The sequence below is a fragment of the Lycorma delicatula genome, chromosome 12 (assembly GCF_047948215.1).
Source record: "Lycorma delicatula isolate Av1 chromosome 12, ASM4794821v1, whole genome shotgun sequence".
Classification (NCBI taxonomy): domain Eukaryota; kingdom Metazoa; phylum Arthropoda; class Insecta; order Hemiptera; family Fulgoridae; genus Lycorma; species Lycorma delicatula.
This window is the reverse complement of record NC_134466.1, coordinates 24,787,868-24,803,436: the sequence shown is the minus strand read 5'-3', so window position 1 is coordinate 24,803,436 and position 15,569 is coordinate 24,787,868. Positions and strand designations below refer to the sequence as shown.

Genomic DNA, 15,569 nt, shown 5'->3' with positions numbered 1-15,569 from the left:
ATAATTATTAACCCGTGATTGTAAATAAAGTTTTACAATAAATAATTATTCTATAATAATTTTTTTAATGAAATAAAATATTATGTACTTTTTATTTAAAAAAAAAAAAGAAGTGATTTAATAGGTGTACAAAGAAGTCATATGTTGTCCACATCAGATTTTTTAACAACAGATTCATAAATAATAATGTTACTTAATGTTACTCCATTTTAATCCCTTAAACTCAGAATATAAAAAATTTAGATATTTATATGAAGATTATACATAGCAAAGATCTAGTTGATATAGTCATTTGTTACTGAAGATATAAATTAAAAATATAGCTTGGTTTAAAAAAGATTAAAAAATCTAACAAAATTACAAAAAATCTAGAAATTACTTTTTAGATATTCACATGAAGATTAAACCACACACCAAAAATCAAGTTAATATGGTTTATTTGTTACTTAGAAATTTAAAAAAATAGAAAATTTCATTGTTACTCCATTTTAACTCTTTAAACTCTGAATTTCAAACAATTCCTTCTTAGTGTGCATTTACACTATATGAAGAACATGTATACAAATTACACATAATTTTTAAAATCTTATTATAAAAAGGATTGTAGTGTCAGTCGTAATTTAATTTATCTTCAATACTTTTTGCTGGTCATTGATGAATCAGTCAGTTCTATATACACACACACACACACACACCATGTGTCCCACGAAGATGTATACACTTTTGATTTAATACTACTCACCCATTTCCCCACCGATTCTGTTGAAACTTTATAGACCTTTTAATGATGTTTCTAAAAATGTTCATTAAAATTTTCAACCTTCTAGGTTTTATAGAAACAAAATTGCTGCTTTCAAATAAAAATAGATTCATCTGAGAATATAATACATTCATGGCAGTCTGCATCAAATTCATGATGCTCAATAATATGCAAACAAAATTTAACTCTCCTATCTGGATCATCTTCCAAAAGATTATGAACCAGATAGCCTTAAAAAAATTTATGTTATTCCTTTTTCCTATTCTTTGGACAGTCAGTCGATTTTGACTCACCAGTATCTAAAGAAACTTTTCTCATTAAATTAGGTTTACATGGAGATCACAGTATTGAAGCACACATTCTATATATTTTCCTTCATCAGTAGATCAGTTGTATTTTTTAACTGCACTGCCAGTTTCAAACGACTAACACTTCTACTTATAAATTGACATTTTGGTTGTGGATCAACATCAGGAAATTCAGCTGTGAAATATAAAACGGACTCTGGTAAATTGTTAGATGCAATGACCCGTGCACAACATTTAACTTTCTGCTCAGTTGTAAATCTCATTTTAACAATTAAGTGTTTACACAGGAGAGTGAAGCAAGGTTATGACTAATTATTAACTTGTTTTATTCAGTTTGAGCTGTTTAATATTACATCATCTGGTTTTAATGATTTTTACCAACTATTTTGTAGTAAATGAAAAATATGGTTAATCTGAAACTGATGTTTTTATTTGAAAGCTGTCATTTTTTCAAAAAATCCTAAAAGGTTGAAATTTTCACAGAACATTAGAATCTTAGAATTAGAATCTCCATTAAAAGGCCTGTAAAGTTTCAATAGAATTGGTTTGGGAATGGGCGATTGATCCTAAATCAAAAGCATATACCTCTTTGTGGGACAAATGTGTATTTTATATATATGTATATATACATATGAATGAAAGAGCAGGCAAAATATTACATGATTTTCCTGGCTGTTAATAATAAAAATTAATAGAGCTAGAGCTAAAGAATAAAAAAAAAACAGAATATATATTTTTTAGAGGTGGCAAATAAGTTTTAAGTAAAGGTCTTATAAAAATATTCATGTAGGTTAAGTTTAATAAATTTGCTTAAGTAAATTTTTCTCTAAATCTAACACTACCTTCAACAAATGTTAAAACAAGAATGTAAAATGAAAAATTTTCCAAAACCTTTCTGTGTGTACCATCCATTTAAACAAATTCTTAGTTAAAGAAATATTATAGGCTAAACAAATTGTACACATTTCTTGACAGCTCTATATATGAAGTATAAACTTGAACAAATTTTTGAAACATATTTTAAATCAATGGGAGATAGAATGAAAAAACAAAAAAAAGGTGTTTCAATTTTTGGAGGTGGAAGTTGATTGAAAAAAAATTGTATTCTTTTATATGCACTGTAGGTAACAATTTGTTATAAAAATGTTTTCTTTGAAGAAAATCGAAATCGGTTTTTTCATAATATGCCCCACCCAGTGAATGATTTTTGAAAAAAAAAATATGATCAAATATTTGAGACAAATTAAAAAAAAAACTGATTTGGTTAATCTTGAGATTAAAGGGCCAAATACAATGCAACACACGTGTGTATGCGTGGTTTTTTTGTTCTAGATGAACTAGTTAGCCCCAAAAATGTAAAGATTTGTAAAAAAACTTGATACTTCATTTTTGGCATTATTACCATACTTTTCTCTTTAATATAGCTCAATGTTAATAAAGTAGGGGGATTCTTAAACTACTTTTCAATTATTAAAAAAAGCAAGATGAATTTTAAAATATAATACATAATACATGCATTATTTACTTTGAAAAGTAATACAATTTTTATTTTTTCAGAAAAGTAAATGAGCTCAACAACTCTTTAGCGATTACAGCTAGCATTTTAAATGAAGGAATATGTTTAGTAACATGTATAAATTTATATTATTTTATTGAAGTAAGTAAAATTTATGATAATTAAGTAAACTATATTTTGGGTAGTAAAATTTATTTATAAGAGAATCAAAGAATCTTTTTAAAAATAGTAATAAACAAAAATTTCCATAATTTTTTTGAGTAACTAAAGAGAGAGAAATGAAGTTAAATAAAAGGAAAAGTTAACATTGATTTATTTTTTGTCGAAGAGTACAGGAAGAGATAATAACAGGTTGGGGTGGATTCGAATTTATGTAGTGAAACCATTTTGTTTATTAAAAGATTGAAATGATTAAAAACAAAAGATAGAATCGGTAAGTTACCAGAAGAATTAGATTAACAAATAATGTTTTCCAGGTTATAATGAATGGAATTATTCTAAACAAATATAGCAGGGTATTAGATAAGACGCACAACTACTAATAAAAAGTTACGATGAACAAAGAAAAATGTTCATTAATTAGATTAGAAAAAATTAGTAACTTACTTACAAGTACTTTAAATCTTTTTAAGTAAATACCTTAATGTACACAGTTTCTAGCATCTCTCCACTCCTGGAAGACTTATTTTTAAAATTATTTGTAGGTGCTGTCATAGTTTTTTCCAACTATTGTTCCTTGAACATTATTTTTATCTTTGTTAAAAGTAAAAAACATCAGGAGTTAAATCTGATAAGTATAGTTAGTTGGTTTTTTAGGATCAGTCAAGTATTTCTAAGTGACACAAGCTAAGTATGCTGGGAATTATGGTGCAATTTCCACCTGCCTGAGTCTGTCTCTGTGCACAGTGCCTTGTAAATAGTGAACTTTAATCGTTTCTTTAAATGGTTTTTCCTATTGGGTGGCATTCATCACAGACATGCCATCATAGTTAATAGATACAGTCATCATTACCTCTATCTTGCTGTGAACTTGCTAGGCTTTCTAAGATTGGGGGTTTTTGAAGGGTTTTCTCTACCCTCTTTGAATCTTTTAAACCATTAAAAAAAAACGTGTGAAATAAGGTGTCATTAACAGTTTCTAACATTAGTAGGTTTTCCCAATTTTTTGATTGAATTTAATGCACTTAAATTGTTCCTTCCTTTTTGCTTTTAATTAAATCTCATAAGCCTTGTAATCCATTTTGATCAAGACAAAAGTAAGACATTATTGTAAGTAACGAGATCAGAAGTATTGTATGCAATAAATTGTCATTCTTGGCATGGCGATGGACATATTTAAAGGATTAAGAATGAGGAGAAGAGAATACAAAGAACAATTGCGGCAACCTAAGTGTATGAAAGGGGACAGGTACAGATAAGGACCACAGAATAGAAGGAATGGACAAAATAGCAGATGCGGTTGGAAAAAGTAGGGTTAATTACTTTGGACACTTATACCAAATGGATGGAAGAAGACAAACTAAAACTATTTTCTATTTAAATAAAATAACAAAAAAAACTAGTGAATGGAGAAAAAAAATTAATCATATTGTAGAGTTGGACATTAAATACAACAGTTCTGGATAGAGGAACAGTCAAAATGTTTGAAGGTTTTCAGGATAGTTACAGAAGAGGAGGAATGGTCAACTTAATGTAGAGAATGGAAGCAGTGAGTCGGAATGAAGTACTGGGGGGATGTAAGATTGGGAAGAAAAGTAAAGTTAAATAAGGATTGTTATACATGGTACATAAATAGCTTGAATGAAAAAACTGAAGAAAAAAATAATTACACATTAATTGAGGCAAGACTAGAGTTCCTCTCCCAAAACTTTCAATTTCAATAGTCATATTATATATCCTTTTTTGCCCGACTGATTTTTTTTTTCTATAGAATAGATTTCAGTGTTTTTTTTTATTAGACCTCGGATAATTATTATCTATAAGGATCATATGAGCAATATGTAAAGGTAAAGTAAAAATTGTGTGACAGATAAGATTAAATTCTTGAGAATATTTAGGTATTGGACACCAGAATTATAATTACAAAAAAAAAATACAAAATATAAAAGATGATAAATGAAATTGTTGATGTATTACTGTGTTGGTGAGTAGGGGGTAGGAATACTGAATAAATGGAATGCAGATGATGGACAAGAGTTGGGTTGGATATATATATATATATATATATATTATCTTGTGATTGCAGTTTGACAAGTATGTTGAGAGATATCATATCATAAAATTGTTTCAAGTATTGTATTTATTCTAGTAATTCACACTCCTGAATTTTTAAAAACTATTTAAAAATAAAATATTCATTCAAATAAAAATTATTTTCTCACTGATTTTCACATTTTTGTTTCATTATAAACCTATGTAAAATTGTTTTCTCACATAAATCATGCACCTACTTTTAGGTAAAAATTTTCAGTCAAAAAGTGTATGAATTACATGAGTAAATATGATAAAATTTTTTAAACTCTTAAATAAGTGTTCAATATGTGTCAATTAGTAAACTCTAAGTAGAATAAAAAGATAAAACCCTAAAGACACACTGAAGTCAATAGAAGAAGAATTCAATTCTTCAAACACAGTCGAGAGACTACTACAAAACCTTCAAAAATCAGCCCCATAAATACAAATTCCCCCCAACCCTACTAATAAAGAATGAAAATGGTAAACTTTTCACTAACAATAAAGACAACGCAGAAATCCTGGCTAAATATTTCAACAAACAACTAAATTGTGAAGAACTGACAGAACTCCTAAACTTCAACGCCAACACCCTAATAACAACACCACCAGAAAACATCAACCATCCCACTAGAAAAGAAGTCTGCGAAGCACTGGGTGAGATGAATTACAAAACAATGGGAGAAGATCAGACTTGTGTAGAGATCTGGAAATATGCCCTTGACTTGTATAGAGATCTGGAAATATGCCCTTGACTTGTGTAGAGATCAGCAAAAACTGCCCTTCATCAACAGCTTGTCAATATCTGGGTCAAAGAACTACCAGAACACTGGATGACAGCACTTATCCATCTGCTACATAAAAAAGGGGATAAAACAAACTAACAATTACAGGGAAATCTTACTTCTAGACATGAGGCCCTTCTTCCTTAGGTACTGTAAAAAGAATCTGTATCTATATTTTTACATACTTTTTCATTTTTTTTAATGGATCTTTTTTAAAGAGAATTGCATAATTTTCCCACCAAAATTTCAAAATAACAAGTTGTTTTTTTTTTTTAGTTTTGTAGAAAAATGTGTAGAATATTAAAATTGCAATTAACATTAGTGAATTTGTAATTTAAATGTATGAGATGATTGGCAGATGTTAACTGTGTTTCTATGAAGGACTATTAAAACATTGAGGGGTTTTAGCAGCAAAATAATCTTCTTTATTTTGCTATATGTTTTTGTTCATGACAGTCAGTGATGTTATTGAATTTAAAACTTTTTCGATTACTCACCAAACAAAAATTGTTTTAATAAAATGTTTTTAAAAACCGTTTCTCCAGGTAATAGTGTGAAAATAGTGACACCAATCACTGAGGATAATTACAAATATTATGTAATTACATGTAAATACAAATCCACCAACATCTAGAACAATCTGACGTTTTATAGATATACATAAAAGTGCCAAATCCAAACCACATTCAAACATTATTATATAAGATATATGTATTATGTAATGAGATTGATGCTAGAATCATGTTTATTAATATGCGTTATAACTATTATTTGTCCCCATTCCCATTTATACACTGATGGTCTCTTTTTTTCACTGGTCAAAGGCGTAGTGCAGGTCAGTTTCTTTCATCTGTCTTAATACATTATGTTCCTTTAAATACAGGTTTCACTTAAAGCAAAAATCACATGGTGGCAAACCTGGCAAATATGGAATATATTCAAGCACAATAATGTGTTTGTTGGATAAAAGCTGCTTCACAAAAAGTGCTGTTTGAACAGATTCATTGTCCTAATGAAGAATGGAACTACCTTTCCTCGGGTCAAGATTTTTTCCTAAATTACATTACATCAAAAAATGTAATGATCATGGCTTTGATTGTGAATTTATTTTGATGAGCTTTTTTTATTCTTACCAATCCTCAGAATGTCATTATGTCTCAGCATCAAATAAAAGATCCAGGTTTCATCACAAGTCATGATTTCTTTTTTAAATGATTGGGATTGACACCAAACTGCTGCAGCATGTCATTGAGAATTTTCTTACAGCATTCTTTTTGCTATGGCATACGAATTGTAGGGAATGTCACGGCAAAAACATTTTTCATGTTGAGATCCTCATACAAAACATCATGTTGAGATCCTCATACAAAACATTTCACACTAATGTTCATGGTTTCAGCTTTATTTAGACAATGAGTGGGTGATCTCAAACAATTCTTTAATAATTTTTTTCAATCCTTTAAGTAAAAGATCATTCAAGGGATTCAATGTTCTGATGTCCTTCTCTGAATATTTTGTGAAACTCAAATACACATGCACAGAACTTGTATTCTTCCTTTTAGATGTAAATAAGCATTTGACAACATTCCATCAGAGTTTTGTGTAATTTTACTAAAATTTTAAAATGGACACATTGCTCAACTTTTAAACTTAGCATTATCATATCCAAATTCTTTGTCAAAGAGGTCATAATAAGTTCTCATTGCTTTTTCTAAGAGATAGAACACAATCTCATTATTTTAATAGGTACACCTCCATGTAAACATATAATGATATACTAAATGTATAGGTGTAATTAAAACCCAAACTAATAGCTGAATCCAGGATCAGTTGCAACAGTCACTGAAGTTAGGTTAGCGAGCTGTTGAAAATATTATGACATGAATTTTCAAAATATATTTATTAAATTTGCTATTTGATTTATTGTTAAACTGGTAATAGTTTTAAATAATTTTTATCAACTAACTTTGACAAAAACATAATCTTTAAAAATATTCTGTTAGTTATTTTGGACTTAATTTGAACCCTCTCAGAAGATTTTAATCGTCTAACTAGGAAATGCTGTGAAGAGTATTTGTATTTTGTGTTTATGCATAAAGATTATGAAATAGTATTTCATGACTATTTATTTACAGGTTTCTGATGGCGTATTAAAATTAAAATCAATGTCTGTGATATTTGTTGCATTATCTTTATTACTTTTATATACAAGTAAGGGACAAGATATAGTAAATGAGGTAATATTAATAATTATTATTCAAGTGCCATACATAATTTTTATAAACTTTCTGATTTTGATGTAATTTTTTACTTTCCTGCCCATGTATGTACAGGTTATATAGTGTGGCCATACAGTATACTGTGTATTGAGGTTTATTCTAATTGGGTCAAATTTTGCATATTTGGTTTATTTTTTACAGATATTCACTTTTCATGACCCTCTACCCTCTATAACCAAAAAGTAATAATTTTAGCAGTGAATATTCCAGAAGGATATATATATATATTTGTCAGTTTGTTTTTGCTTGATATCTCCAGACTGAATGGATGAAATTTGGCTTGATAATTTCTGTAAATGGTGCAGTGATACCATTTAATTTTGGATATAATCAGTCAGAGAACCAGGGAAAACCAGATTTTCCACATAATTTTTAACTCCCCTTTGGTTTTGATGGTATTTGGTCTTGAAATGCCCAAAAAGGGATGAAAGATAAATTTTCCTCCCTTTTTTTGTTGTTTCTGGACTCTGTCACATTTTTTTATTAATTATATAATTCCATTATATTAGTATACCACTTCACTTATGTATTGGTAGAATTTCATTTAGGAGTTGGGGATAATGTGCATGAATTTTTCCCTTTTTTTATCAATTAATGTTTTTTACTTATATCTTTTGGCTGCATTAACTAATTTTTATGAAATTTTTGTATGATGACTTCTGAATATAGATCATTGATGTCATTTCGTTTTGGATATAATCAGTCTAGCTGTTGGAGAGTTATGTTCACAATGGGTCCTTTATTTCCGTATCATAGTTTAACACTTTGAATCTTAAGCCATTATTATGTAATTCCTGGTACCAGAAACCTAGGCATTTTTGAAGTATTTTGAAAAAATTATTACTATCTTCATTATAAACAAATTAATAAATCTTACTTGCTTTGAATCATCACAATTTGTAGTTTAATAATATAAAAGAATTATAATTTTGTTAATAATTAATTTTGTTATAATTTTAGTAGTAAAAAACTCACTTTCTAATTAATAAATAAAATATTTCAATATAATAAGAAAATTTTTTTTTTTTTTAGGTTTAATTAGCTCGTGTATGATATAGTTTGAAGCAGTCTGGTAAACATTAAGCAACCTCACAAAAGGGGCTGGTTGTCATCAAACAGCTAACCCAGTATCTCATCTGATTGCTTTGCAGACCCACTATTTCTCTTTCTTTTGGTATCTTTATTGGTCTTAGGCTGAAACGTAGATGTAGATGGACCCTCATCAGGAAAACTTTGGGCATTGTTAGACCTATTATCAGTATTACCATCACTGTCAGATAAATATGACTCTGCTTCAAAATTTGGATCTTAATCCTCATTGTCAATTTCTCTTTCAGATCCAGAATCAAATATTACCTCATTTAGAATTTTAGACAAATTTCATTTAAACTTATCATCAGTATCGGAATCTGACAGAAGATCATTCATCAGGTTTACTGTTTGGATTGTCTAGGCGATAACGTTCACTCATACTGAAAAAAAATATTTACTTAGATTAAATAATAGATATTAGAAAATAAAACAACAAACATAGCTGGAAAAGTAAAAAGAATACACATTAGAAAAAATAATAGCATGTAAATCAAAAAGTAAACAACACTTTACCAACATAAAACATACGAATATTTTCCTTTTTTTACTAAAAGGAATAAAAGAACGCAGAAATTCTTTTACTAATAAAAATTAAACATATGTTGATATTTTAGTGAGATATCAATGTAAACACATGACAACATCAAGGACTGCCTCGAATGAAATGGCCATAACTTAGCTTTTCGCCAGCAAGAAACACATGTTGAATAAAATTGTGTAGTTTCCAAAATATCTAACAGATGGCAGTAAGAGCTACTCAGAACCATTCAAAATGAATTAAAAAATTATTGTATGTATCCTACTCATGAGAATAGCCTGCGTGCCGGTTGTAGTAGAATTAAATGTAGGATGCATGCTAACTCGGGCTTTGGTCATTCATCCACATTACTCTACACAGGCTGTACTAGGGTATAGGATTTAAAGTGTTAATATTCCACTTAATTTTCCTTCTAAGAAGCAGTCTCATAAGGACAAATCATTTGGTAACCAATGCTGCACAACTTTCCCAGATTTGCAGAAAAAATTATGCAACTGTTTGATGGATTTTTATTTCGTTTAATTACAGCGTCTTACTCTTGAAAAGTCTTATGTTTACTAATATTTTACTATGACCACAATGGTTTTTTGATGATCTGACAATCTTTTTTTCCACCCTTGAAAATATGCAGCGATTTTCAAGAACAATAAGCATCCCACCAGTCTTACTAAAAATAATTTAAGGGTTGAATTAGTTTTCCATTGCCCTCTTCATTGTCACAAATATATGGTTCAATGACCAAATTTCATTGCCAAATCCATTCAAATGCTGATGACATTCAGCTCCACATGTAACTCCTTCATTCTGGAGTTCAGGTTTATCAGAATATTATTTCTGTCAGAGAAAACCACACTTATTGATGCCACTTATACCTCCTGTGATTTACATTAGTAATGTGCAGAAAAATATTAAACAGTTTGACTCTGACTGTTGCTTCTCAGAAAAAAAAATTTCTTTGCCACTGTTTTTTACTCCCCAATTGTAATACTACATAGCATATACACTGAATCACCAAAAAGAACTCTCAGCTAACTCTAACAATGATTAACGAATACAGATAATGTAAATATCTATTGAATATTTGCAGTTGCTGAGAACAGATCAGTTGCCCTGCAAGCGGTGGCTTTATCAATATTAAATATGCTGTAAGCTAATTGGTAAGATTGAAAAGTTTTAAAATCCAAATAAGTTTTACTCATAAATATAGTTTAATATTAAAGTGCAGAATAAAAAGGGTCATACAACTGTCAAATCTTGTGATAAAATGATGTATGGTATTCACTAGCATCAACTGAAAGATCCTGAAGAAACAGAAAATGTTTTGAGAAAGATATTTAAATGAAATATTGTTTTTAAACAGAAAAACAAGCAGTTTAGTAGTGTAATGGAAAATTGGGTCATTAATATTTACAGTTTAATAATTCAACCTGTTTTTTCCCAACAGTTTGTACAAACAGTTGTCTTTTTTTCAACAATTTGTTTGTTTTCGTTTGGCAAAAACATCAGAAAAACCTGCCTCTAATTTGTATACATTACAGCATAAAAAAGATTGGGACAGGTAAACTAAAGCAACAAATTGATACAGTTCTTTCTACAGTGAAATGATGAATTATACCTATTGCTTCAACTGTAAGTTTAATATTAGAATTACTATTAGCAGAATGATAGCCTTGGTCTGCCTTTCATCTGATAGTTTCTGAGTCCGCATCCCAGCCAGACTTTGTATTTTTTCTTGGGCTATAAAATTTCATCTTTCATAAATGATTACAACTAACTGGTTAGTCAGAAGTTATTTAAAAAGCGAGAATGAATAAATAATTTATTTTTCAGCCAAAGAAGTAACTTCAGATCTGTAGTAATGTATAATGTACATATTTAATAGGAGTAAATAAACAAAGTGTGTTTACTGTAATAATAAAAACATAACTTAAAAAATTATTTAAATAATGAAATACTGATCTCTGTGACAGAGTGATAGCGTTTTGGATTTTCATTTAGAAGGTTCAAGTCCCAATCAAGCTTGATGTTTTTCATATACATATATTACAAAATTTTGAAACACAAACCTCAAGTTTATATGATGAATTAATTTATCAATCAGGAAAATGTTAATTACCCTATTTGTTTCAGTCGAGATATGTCTGAAATATCTTTTTTAGATTCACAGGAGATATCCTCTCTCACTGTATGTTAGATAGTTTGTTTTTTTATATGAAAGAGTCCATCTGCAGAAAGAGTATGCATTTGCCAATTGTAATTCTGATTATATACAGAGAATACTCTTCGATACAGCTAAAAGCCAGATAAATTGCTGTTTTTAAAAAGACTGATTTTCTCTGTTTTTAAACGGTTTTTAAAAATGGTGTCCTGCAGTGGACAATGAAAACAAGTGTATGTGGCTGGTAAGTTATAAATAAAATACATAATTACTTATATTTTATATTTTTGTTGTGATGTTTATTTATTAAAAAAAAATAAAAAATTTGATACAACACTTGTTACTTACAATCATGCTATTATAGATTAGCCATGAAAAGTTTTTTTTTGTATGTCACCTGTAGGTGACATTAGGTTCTAATGTATATTTCAATGTAAATATTTTATGTAAATGTAAATCTGATACAAATTTTTGTTTCCATATAATAAAAATGAAACAACTCTTCATAACAGATAAAGTAAAAATTATAGTTAATATTATTCAGTGATTCAGTCAATTTTCTCCATTTTTTTATAAAACAAACTTCCTAAGCTAACATGGCTTGTGTAAATGCAAGACATTATTATTATTATTATTATTATTATTATTATTATTATTATGTGATTTTGAATTATTTACTGAATTTTTAGCCATCTTTCTTGCTGTAATTTTCAGAAACTTTGAATAAAATTATTCACAACTTTCAATATTTGAAAAGTTATTAACAGTGATGGTAAAGTTGTAAAATCTTAGCAGCACTATTATTTTTCTATGAAATAATTTCATATGAATATTTTTTTAACAATACTTTTTTTTTTGTTACAGATAATGCTCATTTGGAGAAATTCATATAATTTGCACTTGATGGTAATACATCAGATGCTAAATTGTCTGACGATGATCATGATCATAGATACTTTGATACACAAGATAGAGGATTTGAAGATGGGAATATTGATAACGAAAGCAGTAGTGATTATAACCAATGTACTACATCTAAAAATGGCTTGTGCCGATGCATCAGTGACAGCTGAAAGTCCACCACAAGGAAGAGGCTTCTTCTGGAAGAAAACTTTGAAATTTGATCTGCTCTCTCTTGTGCCAGATCATGTGGAGCCTCCTATGAATCCGCCTAACTTACCTCCCTGAAGAATATCTCAGTAAAAGTACCTACCTCAAGATATATATATATATTACGCTAAGTAATCTCATCAGTCAAAGATATTTGATTGATGAGATTGCTTAGTGTACAATATTAGTGTTGGAACCATGCATTAAATCATTGATGTGCTGAATTATCGCAAAATGTGTTTGAGATGAGTTCCAAGACAGTTGACTCAATCCCATAAATATACCCGGATTCACATTCATTGTAAGCTCAAAGAACGGTCTGAAGCAGAAGTTAATGACTTTCTATATAATGGAACGTGGATGCACCATTTTGAGGCCAAATCCAAATGGCAAAGTCTTGAGTGTAAACATCCGGATTCGCCCACCATAAAAAAATTCAAAACTCACACGTCAGCCGGTAAAGAGACGTTGACAATCTACTGGGACTCACAAGGCCTAATTTTTAGTGACTATTTAGAAGAACAACAAAATACGGTGAACAGTGAGTACTATTCTAACATGCTCCAATAGAAAGTGAGACCCACAATAAGGTGAAAACATCAGGGCAATCTCAAAAGGTGTGATCTCTTGCTGACAATGCGCACCCCCACATCAATCAGAGAACAGGAGTAACACTCGAGAAGTTGGATTGGAGATGTTGCCACATCCTCCTTAAAGCCCAGACCTCACCCTGTCCGATTTCATTTGTTTTACTCGTTCAAAGACGATTAAAACACCTGTTGTGTTTTTACACAACAGGAAGTTTGATGACAATGAAGCAGTCAGAAAAGCATGTACCGCTTTTATGATCGCTGTTAGACTACTTATGGGTTCGAATAGAAAGCTCACAGATTCTAATAGAATAGAAATGGTTCTAATAGAATAGAAAGCTCACAGAATGGTGGGACAAGTTTCTAAATATTACTGGGACTATGTTGAAAAGTAGTGTAAAGTTCATTATTGAATAAATAATTTTTTCTGTACATCACTTTGTCCTGTTAATTATTGAACATCCCTCGTATTATAGATGTACAATAATTAGAGAAAAGTAATCAAAAAAACTTAGTTAGGAGGTTAAAAAAGAAAAGTAAGATGTGATATATTAAAATATTTATCAATTTTGTTCTTTTTAATTGTATTTTTGAAAATTACCTTCATATTTGTTTGAAATAAATAGATGAACTTGACTGTAGAGGTATGTTCTCTTCTTATTCGCACTGACATGATTTATTGGAGTTAATATATATTGCAAGATAATTTTTATGGTATTTTATTTTCTTAGTTATTCTGTTTATTCCAAAATAATTTTTACTGCAGAATTTAAAAGCTTATAAAATGGTTTGATTATTGGCTGGTCACAATTATTTTAACTAAAGATGAAACCCAGCCTCAGAATCAATGCTGCCGATGGTTGAAAAAAGACTCCAAATGTATATAATATTTCAAAAGAAAAACAGATAGGTTAATTTTGTTCAGACAATCCCTATAACAGTATAGTATTTAGTATTGTATCGTAGAAATTATCAATTTATGATACATTGGTTTACATCAACAAGCATATATATTAATCTAAAGCAAAGATATTTTTGAATTTATTTTCTTAAAAATGTAATCTGTGGTTATAGAAAGAAAAATATTTTTATAAGTTTTTAATCATTTTAATTAAGTAAAAAATAAACTTTTTCAGAACTTTTAAACAGGATTTAATGTTTCAGGGAGAAAATTTACGAATGATGTTATGGAATTGTTCATGGGTAGCCAAGCCAGTTTGGTTTAAAAAATCTTTACTTATAATGATGACAGTTGCTGAAAAGCAGCTTATTGTTAAACCATTTGGTTTGTACAATCTAAATCTTCAAAATTATTCAAAGGTATGAATAAAAAAATTCAAGTCAGCAAAGGATTGTATAACTTTGCCAACTTTGCTTTTGATAGATTTTTATTTTAAATACACAATTGGTTTTTAAATATTAATGACTTTGTTATGTAGTATGTGTAATAGAATTACAGAAAAAAGGTCAAAATTTTCAATAAAAAATTGATCAAATGATGTTTTTATCTTAGAATTACTCCCTATTAAAAGTATAATTGAGAGAAATATAAAAATCCTTAGTAAAACCTTTTGAATCCCAGTTGACTCTGTAAAATAATATTTTATTATAAAATTATACTGTATATAGAGAATTTTTTAAAGTTTGCTAAAAAAAAAATTAAAATTTCTAGTAAAAATGTTTGGGTCTTATTTGACTCTGTTACTTGACTGCTACCCCGTAAAACATTTTTAATAACAGTCACTACCTTAAAAACAAATAAAGAATCAGAAAATATGAAAAACAAAAAGAAAATGTTTAATTCGTAAACCTCTTTTTTCAATAATGCTGGAATACATATATATATATATATATATATATCTGTAAATCTATTTCCTTGCTGACTACTCAATTACTTATCAACACACAGCCCACACTGTTGGACCTAGAAACTTGAAATTTTGCATGTAGCTTCCTATAGGGGTGTAAGCACCCATTAAGGAAGGATCTTTCAAAATTCATCCCCTAAGAAGGCGAAAAGGGGTTATATCCACTACAGACAGGATTAATTCTTTCCTGGTTATCATGATAACAGAAATATAATGAAGTAAAAAGATCAATTTCTTTTTCTTTAATGAATATTTTTAATATAGTTTGTTTTAAATTTAAAATCATCTGATTAAATTTCACATGAATCCAAAATGGGTTAAAAATGTTGAATG

The 15,569-nt window shown here is 29.0% G+C and overlaps 1 protein-coding gene across 10 annotated transcripts in view; it reads left to right on the top strand.

The window, feature by feature from the left end:
- LOC142333031 (uncharacterized) overlaps positions 1-15,569 on the top strand; it is a 45,444-nt gene that overhangs the window by 24,473 nt on the left and 5,402 nt on the right. For 8 of the 10 annotated variants that reach the window (XM_075379810.1, XM_075379820.1, XM_075379814.1 and 5 more), the window contains 4 exons: positions 2,626-2,725; positions 7,737-7,838; positions 12,533-12,873; positions 14,533-14,672. In XM_075379810.1, coding sequence (XP_075235925.1) covers positions 2,626-2,725; positions 7,737-7,838; positions 12,533-12,856 — 526 coding nt within the window. In that variant the 3' untranslated portion in view covers positions 12,857-12,873; positions 14,533-14,672. Of the gene's footprint in view, positions 1-2,625; positions 2,726-7,736; positions 7,839-12,532; positions 12,874-14,532; positions 14,689-15,569 lie in introns of those variants that run through there. The other 2 variants (XM_075379812.1, XM_075379811.1) reach the window with 2 other exon arrangements.